The sequence below is a fragment of the Rhizoctonia solani genome, chromosome 13 (genome assembly GCF_016906535.1).
Source record: "Rhizoctonia solani chromosome 13, complete sequence".
Taxonomy (NCBI): Eukaryota; Fungi; Basidiomycota; class Agaricomycetes; order Cantharellales; family Ceratobasidiaceae; genus Rhizoctonia; species Rhizoctonia solani.
Genome location: NC_057382.1, coordinates 167,904 through 186,802, shown reverse-complemented (window position 1 = coordinate 186,802; position 18,899 = coordinate 167,904). Strand labels below are relative to the sequence as shown.

General features: G+C 47.2%; 3 protein-coding genes across 3 annotated transcripts; 1 reads left to right on the top strand and 2 right to left on the bottom strand.

Moving 5' to 3' along the window:
- Positions 1-321: 321 nt before the first annotated feature.
- On the bottom strand, positions 322-5,689 carry RhiXN_06919 (ABC transporter; the record flags this gene model as incomplete). The annotated part of the gene is made up of 20 exons (XM_043326735.1): positions 322-656; positions 713-793; positions 849-881; positions 1,072-1,327; positions 1,382-1,482; positions 1,538-1,566; positions 1,629-1,750; positions 1,813-1,892; positions 2,005-2,167; positions 2,222-2,270; positions 2,322-2,407; positions 2,790-2,974; positions 3,041-3,143; positions 3,362-3,497; positions 3,714-3,844; positions 4,098-4,363; positions 4,419-4,824; positions 4,884-5,012; positions 5,063-5,497; positions 5,567-5,689. The coding sequence occupies 20 exons, from the start codon at positions 5,687-5,689 to the stop codon at positions 322-324; spliced, it is 3,249 nt and encodes a 1,082-aa protein (XP_043185207.1).
- Positions 5,690-6,157: 468 nt separating this feature from the next.
- Positions 6,158-8,327, top strand: RhiXN_06918 (methyltransferase domain protein; the record flags this gene model as incomplete). Its single annotated transcript, XM_043326734.1, has 6 exons — positions 6,158-6,303; positions 6,361-6,434; positions 6,461-6,748; positions 6,879-7,039; positions 7,096-7,231; positions 7,285-8,327. 6 exons carry the CDS (start codon positions 6,158-6,160, stop codon positions 8,325-8,327), a joined length of 1,848 nt encoding a protein of 615 aa, XP_043185206.1.
- A 6,854-nt stretch (positions 8,328-15,181) lies between these two features.
- On the bottom strand, positions 15,182-16,215 carry RhiXN_06917 (C2H2 zinc finger; the record flags this gene model as incomplete). Its single annotated transcript, XM_043326733.1, has 4 exons — positions 15,182-15,341; positions 15,402-15,430; positions 15,488-15,666; positions 15,735-16,215. The coding sequence occupies 4 exons, from the start codon at positions 16,213-16,215 to the stop codon at positions 15,182-15,184; spliced, it is 849 nt and encodes a 282-aa protein (XP_043185205.1).
- Positions 16,216-18,899: the final 2,684 nt, after the last annotated feature.

The following is an 18,899-nucleotide window of genomic DNA, read 5'->3' as shown; positions in this document are numbered from 1 at the left end:
CCCCCTCGACGCTGACGTTGCTGAAAAAACTACCAAACATCCAGGTTTCAGAATCGCCGACAGGCTTCAAGACAAAGTCAACTCGAGCATGAGGCATCCTCAGGCTCGAACTTGAAGGAATATACAACGAGGAGCAGACCGACTATTTGCACGGGCCGGAAGATGATTGATTTATCTTTACCTTCAAACTATCAGTTGATTTGGTTTCAATTCATTCGATTCCAACTGTATATACGCTGGATTGAGGTCTACGTTCTGAACTGAAAATGAAAATCTAGTTATAAATACGTGTAAAATCTATGAGTCTAGACGATCCTATAATCAATCGCTATCAGTATCCTCCGGTTTTGGGCCTCCAAAGGTCAGCCAGTTAAGTTTGCGAATACGTCTCCTCTCTTCCTGAGCCTTGAGCTGATTTCTCGTCAACTTTTTCTTCTTTGACTTGGGAACTGCGGGGGCTGCTCCTTCATTCCCACTGCCTGCCGGGGTAGCGGAGGCAGACACGGCGGGGGTTGGGGCCTTGCTGGCCCGAGCAGAAGCGGCTGGCGAACCCTTCGGGGTTGCTTTGAATTTGCCGTCTGCAAAAGCGTCTTCCACAACTGCTGATTTTCCTTGATGGGTCATCCGTCCTGCCGCGACATTCCATATCTCAGGACCTGAATTTGAGCTTGGGTGAGGTTCTGAGTGCATACGACGAAGCTATTCCACCCACACAGCGCGCCCACGAATTCCTCATTGTGGGAAATAATTGCTACGGCGCCACCCCAATCACGGATAGCGACGGCGAGACCACCTACAAGGGCCCAGGTTAGAGCAAATTAGGGCTCCAAGAACACGTATATGCTTACCTAGCGCCTCCCGGTCCAAGAAATTTGTAGGTTCTATAATAGGATATAAGAGTGAGTTTCGATCTGATTCTGTGAGCGCAGCACTTGCCATCCAATATCATAATCTAGGGAGGGTGTCAATAATTATGTAACGGACTATATCTCAGAAATAATCATACCTGTGGGTTGTTCCAGAGTGCCGATGCAATCACCACCTTGACCTTTTGTCCACCACTAAGCCCACTCATTTCATTATATTGGGCAATATCCCCATCTAGACCAACATCTTCAAGATGTTTTCTCACAAGGCTGGCAGAAGTATCACGAGTGCCAGCACCTTCACGCGAAGCTTCCAGGTCATCAAATTGCTGAACAAGCTTAGTAAACCCCTTCTCCAACAATTCTTCACGAGGGATCCATGTGTTGAACTTATGGTCGAGATTTCGCCATTTCACCTCGTATTGGAAAGATTTTTTTAGCTTTTGGCGACCCATTATCAACTAAAACAGAAAGGAGATTAGATTCAACATCAACATTCGGAATGATATACGCACCTCCAGTTTTCGTTTCTCTCCGTTGCGCCCGATGAAATCTTTCTCAAGCAATTCCTTTTCTTCCTCGGTGAGTACACGTGTTGACTTTTCAAGTAATTCACCTATCGCGATTCGAAGATTGAGTCACTAAATCAAACCGCCAGCTGGATAACTCACGGTCGTGCCCATCCTGAAAACGCCACTGACTGGAATTTCGTTGGTTTCCGAGGTGAGTATAAAGAGTAAAAACAAGAATAAAGTATCCCACATATATTGAACAGCGGTTTTTTCCAGATGCCTCTCAATATGATGTGTCGCGTGTTGCGATACATAGCCCACACGCAACGCGGGGTGTTTGTAAACCGTTCCTTCTTGCGGCGAAGTTTCCCCCTTTGTGATTTTGAAATGATTAGTCTTTTCGCTTATCTCTTGCCGCTTTAGATTTAGCTCACAGTCAAAAGTTTGATCAAAGTCGATTTTCCTGCCCCGTTGGGTCCTATGATTCCAACTCGACTACCGGTAACAACAGTAGCTGTCAGTAGCCAAGAAATCAAGAAAGATGAGCTTAATTTACCTAGACAAGGACAAGGCACAGCTGACGCTGTGGAGACTCGGCTCCTTCCGGCCAGGATAGGTGAACGTACAGTTGGCAAGTTTCAGAATGGCCCGAGTGTTACTACGAACGCCCATCAATGAGCCAGGAGGGGGGAAAGAAAATTTGACCGAAGTAGCTGCAAGAGTATAGTATGATTTAGCCTCTGGGACCTTTTCGACAAACTTGGATAGGTTCCCAGGATAGTACACGAGCTGGCGTGATTCTTTAGCGATCCAAGCTTTGGATTGGTTATTCAAACAACTCACCTTCTTGGACTCATAGTGAATAATATCGGTTGTTATGTTGTCGAGAAATCTAAGTGTCTGGTATGAAGACGACGGAATGAGATAATGTGAGTGTGCTTACCCTGAATCGTGGCTGACGGTGAGCACCGTCACTTTGTCGTGTGCGATCAAATAGTCTTCCAACCATTTAACAGATGCCCGATCTAGCTACAAGAAACTCGTGTAAGCGCGAGAGCATACAGTTTCATCGAGGCACGAGGGTCATGAGTCCAATTCATGTTTACGTCTTCTATCTACCTCAAAGCTAGACAGGTATAGTCCGTGTAATGCTATGAGTATACTTCAATGACGAAATCACCAGTCTGTTGCCTCATGTGTGCTGGTATGGGCTCTGACATGGGTTTAGCCGTTAGGTTCGATGGATAGGTTACTTGATTTTCGCAACCATCCATTCCTGAACATCCACCCGAGGGCCCCACCGATCGATGGGAATCTTCGCAAAACACCCCTGGATCCACTTGTTCCGCCGTACGATCGGAATATGGCCAAAGACCGGCGGTAACGCGAATAAATGATAGTGATAACTCACATGGTTTGTGGGCTCATCAAGCATCAGCAAATCGGCCTTGTATAACATGGCACGCGCAAGTTCTAGCTTCATTTTCCATCCTCCGGATAAGCTGCCTACGGTATGGGACTGGCGTTCATCGTCAAATCCAACTTCACGTAACTGAGCCGCGATCGTCTCGCGTGAAATATTGGCAAGCTGAGGGTCTGCGATACGCCATTTGCAAATAGATGCTATTAGTGATTGATTGCCAGAAAGGGGCATGTACATACCGCTTGCAATGAAATCCAAGATTGATAAACTGGCATCTTCTCCTTGAAGAGCATGTTCAACCATGACAGCTCGTACCTCGGATTGAGGCGGGAAATTTTCAACCTATGTGATCAATGTTAGCCGAATATCAACAACACATACAAGGCTGAAAAAATGCTGAAAAACGATTAGGCGCGTAAACGACGAAACGAAGGACCTTGACAGTGAGACGGGAGATATGGTATATCGGGTCGCGTGATGATTAACACGTGTAATACCGATCCAGAAAAGAGCTGGTCTAGAGGAGTCCCCCCCCAATAATAGTTACAATGGAGACAAACGTGGACGACTTTCTCAGCTGATTGGAATGGCCACAGGGCAAGCTCTAGACCAACACAACGGAGCCACAATTGAAACCCATGCTTGTCCTCTGGACAATTGATGTTCAAAACGAGGTAGATCAATCGGCGCGAGTAGCTTCGCACCACATCTCCAAGACGATGAGTGGTATTGGCGATCTAGTCCGGGTTCTTCCGCCCGGGCGGATACGCCTCCAAAAAGCCCACCGAAGATCACAGGAATACAGTGTTATGTTACCCTCGAGAAGGATTTCCCATGGAAGGCTATTTAGATTTTGACTCACCTTGCCATCCCGCAGAGCCCGAAGTAATGTACTCTTCCCGCTTCCATTACCCGCGCAAATACCATATCTTCGTCCCCTCACTAGCCTTAAAGTCGTATGTGATAAAAGCAGGAGCGCCCCGTATGCGAGTGAGAACAAGGCTGATATCAAGAACAAAAAGGATATCACGCAGAGACAATACCTTAATCAGCATCAATAAGTGATCAAGGTAAAGTGCAGTACATACTATCGCACAATAACTCCTCGCTATCATCCGTAAGAGGTTGGTTATTTTTGGCCTGCAAGGTTCCCCAATTGAAATTATGTGGGCGTAAGTCGTGATCGAAGGTGAATCATAAGTGCCAATGGAGTCGCCGGAGGATGCCGATTATTGAAATTTCCAGTAATAAACCATCAGTGGAATTGGAATAAGTTTGACAAGAATAGCCACACACCCGTTCCAAGTCCCAGTAATGTGACCTTACTGCCTGGGCAATCTCCCATCCGTCACCTTTTCCTTCGGCTTTTGCGTCACTCCCGGTACCATTAACCTCATGATCTACTCTAATCCAACCAGCAATGTAAGCTCCCACGCATCGACCCCACACCGCCTGCTCGGCGTCATAGGCACGGACCCTGCCAGCACGAACAAGCTCGGCCCCGAGTTCAGCAGCAAATAATAGACACTTTCGTTGGGCTGGGTGGAGTTGAACCTTTTGTCCTGTATCCAATTGCTAAGTAAGTAGAAAAGCGCACATATCTCACATCGAACTTACCAGGCAACTCAAACTTTGGTCTACGTAAATAGCCTTCTGGCATTTTTGCAACAATCGTTACCAGAACATCGTCATCCAGTCCATCGGACACTTTGTTCTCTTTGGCGCCATTAGTTTTCACATCACCTCCAGCAGCTTTCAGTACGCCCTCAGCCTCTTTGGCAAAAGCTCGCACTTCTGGAAAGGACGCCCCGCTCGCAACCCTATGAACTGCGTCGCTCAGAGGGCCTAGGTATTGAGCAGCAACGGCGGGATCGCGAACAAGCTTGACAATGTTGGTCGTTACAATCGAGGCTCGCCTGAGGGTCTCTGGCGACCTGTCGTTTAGCGCACGAGATAAGAGAGGGACCAAAACTGCCAAGCTCGGGGCGGTAACTTCAGCAACGAAGGTTGTGTTGCTCATAGCCTGAAACATAAATGGATGAGACTAGATAGAAAACGAGGTGAGATGTAGCCGCAATATACCTTGATTGTAGCTGGCACGTTGGCCGGTGATTCCATAGCCTGTACGAGAGCAGGAATGTGCTTTTCGAGGTCGGGGTTCGGAACTGTCCCGCAAAGTGCCGTAGCGCATTTTTTGGCAGCATTCGAGACCTTTTACAAGTTGAGCGTATGTTATGTGCTGACGTGAAAAGGGTGCTTACCTCGGACTTAGTGTCATGCATCGCATTTTCCACAGTTGGGAGGATAATTCCTAGCTCAGCAGCAATATACTCCGCTCTCTCAGCCTTCTTGCTCTTCTCCTCGACCCATCTCCTGATAGTGTCCAGAGCTCCCTTTGTTTTCCATTTTCCACCACCCTCTCCATTGACGACGCCCAATAACTCGCGTAGTACTACACGCGTTGCTTCCGGAGGAAACAAGGCTAAAATAGCACGAACAGCCGATGTTGCAGCAAGACGCACTACGTCTCCTTTATCCGAGTACAAGTCGAGTAATACGGGCAGAGACGCAAGTAAGAGAGGTCCGACGCCAGCCTTGAGATGTGTCGCCAGTGCGTGTAGTCCAACAGCTGCCGATTCTCGTTCATAACCAGACTTTTTATTTGCAGCAAACGTGTGTAATTGCTCTAACACCTTCTCGTCGCTATATCACCAACGAGATTTGATTAGATTTCATGGAACGGATGCGATAGTAAATGATCGTACAGTAATGTTGAAGACCTTCTTGTTTAACCTGTTTAGCCAAGTTTTCAGCCGCTGTCTCTGCATCAGGAGCGGTGGTGCTGTCCGCAAAGCCTCCAGGTGGGCTGCTGTGAGGGAGTTGGACATGATGGTTGTGCGTGACAGGACCAAACAGAGTGATCGGGTACAGAAGTTTTGAAGCGATGTGTCAGCTCACAGCCACCTCCTGTGCTCCATTTGATCGAGTGGGGCTCATAATTGCTATAATGGGACTTTATTAGTTTTATCACACTCTTTCAGTCCAGAAATCATGATTGTGATCTCATAACTGTCGTAGCACATTCTACAATGACACATAACAGAGTTAGATAAGTTCGTCCGGCCCCCCTATCTTACTTCATTAAAATTTTCAGGACAACGTTCGTAAATTAGCACGTTTGTAGCACTGCCACGATAATCAGAACCGGATAAGCTTCGGTTAGTCAGCGTTACGCGTGGCTGAAACAAGAAAAATGCATTACGCCTATCTGACTAGTTCCTGCCCGCTCCCTCTCTCACTGGATTGCCGTGGACTTTAGACCTAGAAACATAGACAAGACTTAGAATTAGACACAGATGGACGCGCCAACCAGCTTTCTCCCACCTTTAAAGCGACTAGACGAATGTCACGCTCCTCAAATACATCAAATTCTCACTCGCCTGGTTACCATATACCTCCCCAAAGTACGTGGTACTGCTCTCATCGACGAGGACCTGGAATCGTGAGTCACTTTTTTGTCTTGATTCGGAGCTCATCAGACCCAAATGGGTTTTTTTAGACTCCAAGCTGATGATTTCGAACGCTCATTGCCATCCGCTGGCTTACTGGCTTCATCGCTCGTGGCGAAGAATGGTCCGGATTATACACCGAAGGCGAAGACGATCTTAACAGCGGGGCCCCAACCGCAAATTCTGATTCGTCAATTGGCAGATTTCAAACCGAGTTCCTGGATGATACCTATCTTGCACGAACAACGGCCTATGATCGGGCGGCGGCTCTGCTTGGAGCATGTGCTGGTAGCTCTGCATCTGGTGCTATTTCCCGGGAGTTCAAATTTGCCCCTTCATCGGCCTCGTCTGAGGGCCATTTCATTTCGGAAAACGAAGGCTCTGAATCGAACTTACCTCCTATAACGATATCACTCCAAGACGAATCCATTTCAACTGGTGATCATACGCTGTTGGTCTACAAACCTGGGGTTCTGCGTGTATCCTGGCCGAACGTATTACTCGTGACCCTATAGCTTTTGGGTTGCCTGACTCATTTATGGACACCGCTCTTCCTCAAATGTACAAGGAGCAAGGGTACTAGAACTCGGAGCGGGAACTGGGTTACTCTCTCTGCTGGTTGGAAAGCTGGTAGAACGTGCCCACTCGACGGCCAGCATTGATAGCTCGAACTTCACTATTGTCGCAACCGATTACCATCCTGCGGTTCTGGAAAACCTTCGTGCTAACGTACAAAATAATTTCCCTATCTCTAATGTCGACCACAAACCACGGTCGACGTGCAGCCCTTGGATTGGTCTCTATACCTAAACGGGAAACCCACCACTGATCTCTCGCGCGCGCCAAGTACAGTGCCCACACCTGCGATAGGCACACCAGTGGGTGGGGTTGAGCGAAATGACATTAATGACAAGCCTTTGCGTGCGTAATTAATTAGTACGATTTTCTCGAGCTAACTTTGTATTTGTAATCAGCCTCATTGCGTTCGGTTATATCACCTGATACCCAGACAGCTTTAGCACCTGAGGCAACAGTGTTTCCTCCAATTCAGACTCCTTTTACACCCTCGTTTTCGGTGGCATCTTCTACATCTACCCCAACAACTTCTCATTCACCTCAAACACCTCAAACACCCCGTACAACACGTTCCCCACCTCCGAATTTGGCCCGAGCTGTTTTTTCGCGATTGATTGCCCGCGGGCTCAAGTTTGAGATGCCGGCCGGAGCGTCCGGGCTCGATCAAAATTCCGAGCTATCGAAAAAACCAGAGGTAGACTCGCCAAATAGCGAGGAGGATTTCCCTACCCAAAGTCTTGACCTAATCCCAAATGGCGCCAGTTTTGATTCTTTTGATTCTTCTACAGACTTTGATAACCGCATAGCTGCACTCGACCAGACGATCGAGACCGAAGAGTTTCTCCCTGCCCAAATCTCGAATCCCTCGCTTCTTTTAGACGCCTCGAGATCCGAGCTCCTTTGTCCAACTCTTTTGGGCCTAACGACCCAGGGCACTTCGAAGATAGACTCTACCAGGACGAATATCCTTCCTCCGTGCCTTGACGAAACAGGATCACTCCTTTGCTCGGATAATAGGGACGCCACATTCAATCCCAACGGAGATCCTCATCCGACTTCCTCACATGCTCTGGGTTTTGAGCAGTCTGCCTCAATTGGTGACGTTCGAGGATCAACGTCCCTGGAAGCACCCAAAAAGGCTGAGTGCCTGAGAATTGACAGCTTGGATGTACACGATACCGTCGGCAGTGAGATATCTCCATTCAAACCATTCAAGCATGCCGACGGCCTCAGATGTGATTTGTCTTCGGGGCATGTGCCACAGATAGTTAGCGCAAATTGTACCTCGATCCCCTCATTCGGCAAACTACCAGGGAACAATTCAATTGATTATGATCCGAAAGTGGACATAGTCGGAAAATCCCACTCGAAACCTGCTCTTGGAAGTGAAGACAGTGATGATCTGGCAAGCCCTTCCCTTAATGACATTGAGGCCTTATAGCTGACCTTATTCTAGCTTAACTTTATGTCGAGAGACAATAGGAAGCAAACAAGCTTTATAGGTAAGATTCACGGTTTTTCCTTGAATATGTGCGCTTACTTGCTTCCTAAATTTACTCTCTCAAGAGTCAGGCGCCTCTGCTGAACCACCCTTCGACCAACCTTTTGACATTATATTCGGTGCAGATGTTGTCTATGAAATCTCTCACATAGCTCTCGTCAGAGGCGTTGTAGAGCGTTTGTTACGCAAGCCATCCTACAGGCCTAGCTCCCCACCGCATACTTTCATCTAATTATGCCACTTCGTCCCACACACGCAGACGAAGCAAATAGCGTTGATATGGCATTCCCACGAGCCGAGGATGTGAGCCTCAAACACGGCAGCGAGGAGATCCTTGCCATAATCAAAACTGAGACATATGCTCGAAGTGCTGGCGTCGGTCGTGCTGATGAAGTTCAATATGTACACTACTGCGTCGGGTGGATCTAGGGAGTTCCCTGTAGATACTCTATGTCATCTTCTTTCTATTCATTTATTATTAAGTTTACTATTATTGTCTATAGCCCTCGTGAGGGAGTTAAAATCACACCCATGCTTTGTAATTTTTCCAATCTCAAGTCGTGCCCGTTGTAGTCGCAGAGTATCTAGGGATGTTAGTCATGGTCTGGGTCGTATGCCAAACTTACTACTTGACTTGTATATTAACACAACGTTAGATATATGCGTTATTATCTTATCTTCGCGCAGTTAAAACATCTGCCTGATTTGATGGGTAGCTGGCCTGGTACACAAAACCGATAGAGTATCTGAGACTAACAGGGTGATACCTAAAATACGGGAAACTCACATCAGGTCCGGAACTTGCCAAGCACCCGTACTCAGAACTCAAGGTCCGCAGCTAGGGTATATATGAGAGAGCTGAAGACATATAATCGTAGAAATAATGGCTGGGCTTTTGCCAGCACCCCACATGTAAAGGTTTTTACGTCTGAAAAACCTTCGCCCCTGGGGTCGAATCCCACCATGACCATTTTTTTTTGGCCACCATAGTTCGGCTGGCAGAAGCCTCGATTTACGTATAGCAGGATATTATTAGCTAGGTCTGTAGTTGAACACAGTTTACTGAGAAAAATGAGCCGCAGTGCGCGGGGGCATCACATGCGATACTTGATCGAGGGCGGAAGACGCCATTCAACACTACGCGTACCGAGCGCGAGGTCTCAGCCTGGCCTTCCATTTCAGCACCCATACATGACCATCAGATATCTATCGCGCGTTTAATGCTCTTTGGCCGGGTTTCTGTCACCACAAGCCTTCGCTTCGGACACCTGCAGTCTTGAGTAGTTCGGGTAATGTCCCCAGCCAGTAGCCCGTTTGCGGGCAGCCATAGGCTCCTCTACTTATACCGCGTCCAGAACTTACGCGTCACGTACAAATATACTATATGGAAGCATAGGTTAAGTTCTAGTGCTAGCCAAAAAAAATAAAATGATAGGAACTACTACAAGCATGGTAAGGGACAAACCTATAATCTTAGTTTACAAGCACATAGGAGCGCTACTTTCTGTATTAATCGGGCAAATTGTCATGATATAAGGGAAAATCTGTTTGTCTGTACAAAAGCTAACGTGATTCATCATAGTGATGCCACGGGTGCTTCCCTATATAGCTTGGTCCAGTCTTTCCACCCAGGCTTTGAACTGACCCTCAAGCTCGGAATTTCACTCTATAAATTGGTCTGAATGCCATAGTTCGGGCTTAAGGGTATACCCAGCAAGCACCGAGGATTGAGCTTCGAGGCTTTTTCTTACCCAGAGCTCACTTTTAGAAGCACATTATATTGATGAGTGGCGCTAAAAAAGGTTTTATGACAAACTGAAGCGAAGGACTAGACTATGATGTGGGTTCGTGATTGATATCAAGATGTTCATATGAATCAACTCCAACCACTGGCAGGAGTGGACGTAATTTACGTATAGTTTTCTGCTGACCTCCTGGGTCATAGTTATAAAATCTAAGCGCTCTTACAAACAATACGATCACCAGGATCAAGTCCTTAACAATTTTTGTGCAGCTATATACGGTCCCAACTCACGTTGCGCCAAGCAGTAAGCCATGTATAATCTCTGCATGATGATGTCCAGTATATTAAGCTTCTCAAGCGTGGGGTGTTTCTTATAGCTCATAAAGCGCGGATACTTGTTAAGAGAAAATTCGTCTCAACTCAAATATAATTATCACATGGTGCAGATGAATCACAGCGGGCGGAAGATTCACATGGGATACTTGCCCGAGGTGCTGGGTTCGCAGTCACGTGAACTGCTCAGACGCCATTCTACCTCCACCGCCTCGAATGACGTGCCGGGCGCAAGGCAAGTTTATGGTTTCGCATTCTCTAATGCCAGCCGGGTACTCTTAATCACGACACAGAGTCTATGTTCACGGCTCCCTGCTACCCCAAGTCCTTCGATGCGGACGGTCGCATTCTTTAGTGCCCCGGCCCCAGGTTCCCTCACTCGTACCGCATCGAGAACTGGTATTCTGCATGCGCTACGAACAAGTATCCGTATACTTACATGTGCATACATTAGCATATGTGGAGACCAGACCGGAGCATAGGCTAAAGTTCAACCAATGGTCGATATTCACGTTTAATTCGCCATGTTCGAGCTAAGTGGATGAATAGCTCGCTGATAATCTCGTTGTCAGCAAGGTAGAAGACTTTCAAATGTCTGATGCTCATTAATTAATTGATAATTAATTTGAAGCCCCGAATGATCACTACGATTGGAAAAGCTCCCGATACTATGCTTGCCACGCATACATGTGCACACGACTTCTTTTCTTTTCTTTTTCATACAATTTATTACTCGGACCCGAGCACAAGGTAGGACACCGATGCTATGTACACAGCACCAGGAAGGGACCGAGGTCAGCACATAAGAGGAACACACAGAACGGGTGAGACAACGTAACAAAAGGAAGGCCTAACAGAACCAGGGTTCCGAGAATACTAACAATTGCCGTACAAGATGAGTCGAAAAGTGAGAGAAACACAAAAAATTCAAAAGAGAGACTCAAGAGAGGGGGACATATAAGACCACGGACGTGCATACAACCTGCTCATATCATATCCTCACATAAGGCCCATAATCTCGCAATTTCAGAAAACTTGTCTTTTGATCAAAAGACACAAGCCCTAATAATATAGGCCGACTCAGACCATTCGACAACAACACGCATAGAGTAAGAAACTTTGACAAATTTCGTTGATTTGTCATTTTTTTTTGTTTGGGGCAAAGTACAAGGTTTGGATCGTCCGTATGTCTGCTGACTCTTATCAAGGACATTATGAATGGAATGGCTGAATCATATAACGGATGTGTGAAGGCTATGAAATGATAAATAGCATTGGCGCGCCCGGGATAATAGTTACCTCGATTTCTAACCAACCACATGGGAAAACGTCACTAGAAATCGATCAAAAACCTATCCACATTCAACATACGCGCATCCGATTTTGAAAGCGATCTAGAGTAACATTGACCAACGCAACAACCTTGGGATGTTATCCAAGTTTTTATTTGGTACTTATTACCACTTCGCTCAAGGCAACGATAGTATATACAGAACCTAAGCTTGCGGTAAATTGAATCAATCTAAGAACTAGGATTACCCCTATTCTCCAAATACTCGTTCCAATGGTCCATTGATGATTTGACTGTTTGTGTCCCTGGTTGAGCCAAGGGCAAAATCAATGGACATCTTTGTCTCTGAAAGTCTATACTCTATGGAGATCGATAGTTTGTCACGATCCACAAACCCAAAGCAAGATTGGACCACCGTTATCCCGCACGATTTTCCCATAGCCTCAACCGTATATCGTTGTACCATCTTTCGAATTATTTATGAGTACCTGAGTGATCTGATACACGTTGATTACCGGAACTGCTATACATAGCTATCAAACTTTACTTAAAGTTGAATAGTATTGGCGAGGACCGGAGCTGCTCCTTACAAGCAAATCGCAAGGAATCAAATGAGACATCCATATGCTCCAAACGCCTCACTATGGGGCCCTGAAAAACATGACTGGCCAAACTGATCGATAATAGTTTCCCGGACATACGGGTTTCCCCAATAAGTCTAACCTCAACCAAGTACAGTACCATCCGCATACTCAGAGCTCACTTAGCGGTACCGTTCTTCCTAACTTTTGATCAAACAACTTGCCATCACGACATAAATGATATCCATAAATGGGAGGTAGTAGTGATAATTTAGTTGAATTTACAGGTGGGGCAGTGTAATTGATGATACAGAGCGACTTTGGCTAGAACACACTATACCCCAGGTCGCCAGGGTTACATCGACATAGCCTACTTGAATAGTGTCAAAGCTTAACTTCTATAGTTAACTTGGGAGGATGCTGCTAACCATTCGGTCTGTATTCTTGATAAATGATCCAAATTTGGAGGACGGCGGGAACTCTTCACTAAATCCTGATGTCCCAAACTTAGTTTCTTGTGTCATCGGAGTAGGACCAGCGGTTTTGGAGCCAAGCAGCCCAATAAGAGGCGACGAGCCAAAACCTTGCACAGGTACCAGTCAACTGGGCGTATACCGGAAATTTAGCTCAGAATCTACACCCGATGCGGCTCCTGTCCAACACGATCTACGTCACCTCTCTCCGTGAAGATCGAAACTCGATAATACACAAACTTGACCCCTCCCCTTTAATTAAGCCTAACGTAAGGCGCAGGCTGGCGACTCGTTTGCTACTAAATGTGTATGCGCTGTCATTTCGGTACTCTACGACAAATGCACAAGGCATGGGCCCGGCTATTGTATTTTCGCCTTTATTCCTTGGGCTTTCTCTATATGTAGTATACGCGAAAACGGATCTCATTCGCCCCCTGCAAACAGCCGTTCCGTATGTATATTAAACGGTGCTGAAGGGAGAAACGGAGTGGGCGGCCAGAGTGCAGAATAGTGCACTGAGCAGGAATAGCGGCACTCGGTTGCGAGTATACACTTGGGAGGCACAGTTCCTGTCATTTGTCAATTACATATTTAGCACCGCCATGTGGCAACTACTTCAACGACTGATATACCTGCTCTAATTAACGTCCATTTAGGTAGTGAGTTTGCTCAATTGGAATCCGTTTTACCGCTGATTATCTTATAGGGCCATAAAACGTGGCCGATGCCAAGAAAAGATAGTTGCTCAAGTAATTTTTGGGTCCCTCTGGACCTCAGAATTGGATTCTTATCTTTATTGATATGTAGCTCTCGGCGCCGGATCAGCCCCAACACCCAGAAGGATACTCGAGCTCAACATCACGAAGATGCGGTAAAAAGGGCTCGGCAGATTGCGAAGCTTGAGATTCGCGCGCAACGTTTTCAAATGTGTAAATGCACAGATAGAATGACTGTTTCTTACTGGAAGCATGAGTGCTTTTGGTTTTAGAAATATCCAAGTGATAAAGTTGCCGTCCTTTTCGAACTGTCGAACTGGTGACATCTTTACTCGTGCAGAAAAGGCAACCGAAGGCCGGAGTCTGCCATGCGACAAATCAGTTTCACAAACTATTCCCACCAAGGTATTACACATACCACCGAACAAGCATCACCCGATTTAGGCGAGTTGCTAATTGCCTCCCCCACGCATAACGTATCGGCTCACGTGAAATCCTCAAATGAACCGATCATTTCGTGCCAACTTAAGTCCAATTATGATTCATCGCATGTTTCAGCTGCCAAATGTTCAAACCTCACCCAACTGCTCATTAGCGCCTGCTTCTTGATAAGTGCCTTAAATGGAAGCTACGATCTTTACTGCCGATCGAACGATGTTCTCGCGTTAACATGCTGACCTCGAATGGTTCCGAGAACTTGGCCAAATCTTTCAAGATGCCCGCAATGACCGCTCCGTTGATGGTCAAACCCTCCGTTCAATGCGTCTACGAGATAGGGAGATAGCACATGGCGTTGTTGAATCATATGGGTGCGTGGGAACCTAGGAAAAGGCCGGTTGATGTGCATGTTCTGGCCCCACGATTTCTATCCCTGTACATTCCAAATAAGAGCTGCGGCAGGGGGACATGAGCTGAGATGAAATTCTTATGCTCGAGTTTGACGATAATTAACATATACCTCATGACAGGGAAATTTTCGGTTAGAGCCTACGCCTTTTGATGGAGTTTTACCGCGCCCTTGGCCCTAAGGAGACTCTACGATACGCCCGTTTTGGGACTAGCAACGACCTTGCCATAACCAAGTCTATCGGCGAAGCTACCCTATCCACTGAAGCCTAGAAGCTGTTAAAATGCCATCACATCAAACTGACCGAGCCTCGGGAAGGCGTGACCTCGGAGGGAGAATACTACGTTCTCGACTAGACCAGAACACGAAGGATATCCACTGATTTCTCCCCTCGCTTGCCATATACGTGCTTGCTTATTCATCCCGGCGATTGATCGAAGCCGGTGGGTGATTTTCTCAGGGCCCGAAGTTTCAGCTTATGAGAATGGGGATCGTCCCGTAGACGAGATAGTCAACATAAACGATGTACGCTCCATTTATACTTGGGCGAGACAGAGTACAATATACAATGTGGTAGATACTACCAATGTTACATGAGGCTCACTTGCCTGCGAGGCAATACAGGGACAAGGAGCATATGAATACAAAGAACAACGAACATGTAAGCCAGCTGATCGGGCATTGCGAAGAGTACAAAAACATCAAGAAAATGGAAGTATTAAGTAGCATGAAGGGTATACATATACCAATTAAGCGGGAAGGAATAGGCGATTGAAACAGTTAATAGCCAGGCACCGTCGCACCGCCGATCAATAGCGATGGCCGGAGCCGGACATCTGAGGAAGGTTACTGACGGGATAGAATGTCGCGGGTACTTGTTGTGGAGATGATGAAGATGACGAGCGGGAAGATCGCGCAGGTGTACTAGCAGAAGCCGCATTGATATCACAGCCTTTTTGATTTGTGTGCCTACAGTGTCCCCAAATCAGTATATGCTACGGCAAATAGCGAACTGTTAAATTGGCTTACCGTTTCAGCGCATCCTTTCGTGTGAAAGACTGGAAAAGATTCAATGATTAGAGTTGGAAAATGATCTACCTCTCCGCCACACTAACCTTTCCGCACACAACGCAATGGTGGGGTTTCTCCCCAGAGGCATTCACCACGTGGGTTTCTCGGTGACGCCGGCAGTCATGGTGCCTTGCAAATCGAGTTTGGCAAATGTCGCAGACGTATGGCCTTTCCAGAGCAAGAGCCGAAGTAGACTGTCCAATATTAGGGCTTCGACCAGAAGCTGTTATTCCATTTCGGGATACAAGTTAGTTTCAAAAGCAAAATGGAATCGACTAAAGTTGTACATACTAGGTCGGGAAACGGGAGCATTGGATTCGTAAAAGGGCTGTGAGGGGACTGGTACAAACTCCCGTGCTTCATGAACAGACGCCATAGGTACCTCGCCACTCGGATGGCGAGGCATAGGATTTCTGGGTTCTGAGGGTAAAGCACTGGTTGGTTCGTATCGACGACGATAGGTCATTGCATCGGCGCTAGCCGGTGGGCCATAGGAGTGAGACTGAGCAAAAGTAGCGGCTGTCGGGGAGAACGACGGGACCGCATAACCATCCTGGTTTATATACTGTCCACCATCAACCGAGTCCTGAGGATACTGCATAGTCTGAGAATAACGCTGTCCCGACTGGGACATGTCGGCGTAGCCCATATGGCCATAAGGCGACTGGCTGTACTGGTTATAGGCCTGCTGAGGGTAGTTGGAGCGTGAAGATTGGTGGCCTTGGGATGATTCAGACTGATCATACGGAGGATAGTATGGCTGGTTAGACATTCTGTGTTGTGTCGGTGGATGGAAAAGCGACGGAGAGGATGATGTCTTGAGTCGAGTCGCACCTGCCCAGTTATATAGCCTGTTAGGGACAGCCGGATACGTATCGAAGTTGAGTCCAGTGCTTCCTGCTTAGACTATTTGGGTCTGACATGGCTGGGCAAACTATCCGAACGTGTCTACGGGGGGAGAACCAACTGGTTCTCCAAAATGTCCTAGAACGGCGGCCCAAGGAGCCGGCAGATCTGGTGCCGATCACTCCGTAAGGGAAATGGCATGTCACGCACGCGTGGCTCTTCCATCGAATAATCACCCTTGCCAATCGCCTGTCAATGTCTTTCAAATTCCGTAAAATTCATGATCTCGATTGTAATCCCCTTTTGGGCTTTATTCATTTGCGTGCCGTATCCCTGCTGCTATCAATGCGCTCTATAAACGCTGCTCTTTGGAGGCCATCAATTTTCGAGCATCGATTTTGGGTCTAGAACCCTGAATATGGATGAGCTAATATTACAGAATCCATTCCTGGCCCATTCTCATATTGGATAGATTAATTGCTTCCTGTTCCGGTGAACCTGAGAAAGTATCAACTCGAGAGATAGGACAGGCACAAAGGCCCACTAATCGGAGCTGGGCATCAACTGCCAATTAGCGCATGAAATGATCGAGTTGTAACGCGGAGTCGGGGTTTATTATCTCACTCGACGCCCACTAATGACTATGAATTTATCACGTACATATAAAATATTCCCTTGTCCAACGAGTGCGTTTCACGATATCCGGCCGAACTTCAGATGGCTGGCACATGCTGTGCTACCTGTAGATAGATGATTTCCGCTGTTTATCACCTCCGGTGGATGGCAGTGCGGTTACCCTCCTTTAAAAGGAAATGTTACCGTTACACATGTCTCGACACTCGAATGCTGTGTACGTTCGTCGGGGCCTTAAAGAGATTTGCATGCTGCGGAACTGCGTGCGTTGAAGCGGGCACTTCTCACCTATGACATTCGGTCACCTTTGTCGAAACCAAGCTCACGCGATTTTACACTAAGAAGACACAGATTGTCGAGCTGCGGTCAACACAAGGACTCATTCAGGACCTGGCTGCGGTCAACAGGAACGACGGAGGATCATTTTAGTGTATTAATTTGGTCTTGGGGTGCTTGCGTACTTGCCATCAGCATCGGTAAACCTGGATTATCGCGTTTTCCCAAGCATATATGCCCTATTTCTCAGCCGGGGTTGGACATACCCGGGCGAGGGTGGGTGCGAGCAGAAGAGGAACTGTATGGGCATCTAGGGCTCGTCCACTCATCTTGGGGGTCTTCTGTGTACTTGAAAAACCGAGCACCCATCCTGCTCTGCTCTCTATTGGTACTAAATCTTATTTCCATTACCACACTTTTGGAGACCACGAACCTTATGCGATGGTATTAGCGCGTACACACGCGCTCCAAATGGTCTAGCCAATCCAAAGAGTCTGTTACTTCTATACAATCACCCTGCAAGTGCTTGAATCTGGGGCCGCGCCCAATGCTAAGCTTGTTGGACATTGATTGGTGCTTCCTCTCGTCTGGTGATTAGGAAGAACTCGTGCGATGAATCGCATTATGACATCGATACGTGTCACAAGCTAGAATCGTCATATTGATTATAATTGCCTTTAATACTCGTCTCCGTTTCGTACCAAGATGAATTGGACTTTGCTCGGAACAGCAGAAACCCCTATACCCTTCTCGCAAGCCACCGCTCTTACTTCTGACTCTCTTCCCCTTCATTCGCAAAGCCTGAAGCGATTATGGCCGATGGCCTTCTTTCAAAAGCACGTACGACATGCGGGACGAGGAAAAGTCTTCTAAATTGGGGTGGAGGCCTTGGGTCCTCGTGTGCGCTGGCCCATATCCCTCACTCATTCTGGGAGGCTTCTTATTCTAGTTGATTTCCCCCTACACCCATCTCGCGCATCTTGTCCTCCAATCTAAGCTCCAGTATTGTCATATACAGTCACTTCCCCAAACCTTCCAGAACCATGAAGCTTGCTCACATTTGTTCGACGGGACCATCATCCGGGCTGATTCGCGCACTCTTCGAGCATTCATTCAGCTGTCTTTTCTCTTTTCTCGAACCGTCATGGTAAACTTTCTCTCTCTCTCGAGATGTACCAAGTAAGTCTAGGCTGCATACATATGATCCTTATCCCTCTGCCCTACGGCTAATCCCTATTCTTCTCTTCTCTCTCTCTCCCGCTACTGAACAGATGCGCTCGGACCACACAAACATAGACACAAAGCAAGACAGAGAGAAAAAGACAGGAAAGACAGAACTTAAACTATGACTGCGTTGAACAGAGATACACTTTATCGACGTTCGCTTCCCCCCCCCCCCTCGCTCGTTCCCGAACCCCGAATCCCAGATTCCCAAATCTTGAATCTTGAATCTCGAATCTCAAATGGAAGGGAGGGCAAGGGAAGGGAAGAGGAGAGGGGGCGCAAAAAGGAAGTTTCCGACCGCCGAGCTCCCCCCCCCCTCTCCCTTGCCCGAGTTCCCCAAGTTGAAAGAAGGGAATAAGCGCACCGATCTCCGGTCATAGAGTACCTTTTTTTATTATTCATTGTGCCATTTCCCGAGTTTCTTTTGACGTTGCCCGGGCTTGGGCGAGAGGGAGAGAAGAGGGAGCGGATAAACTA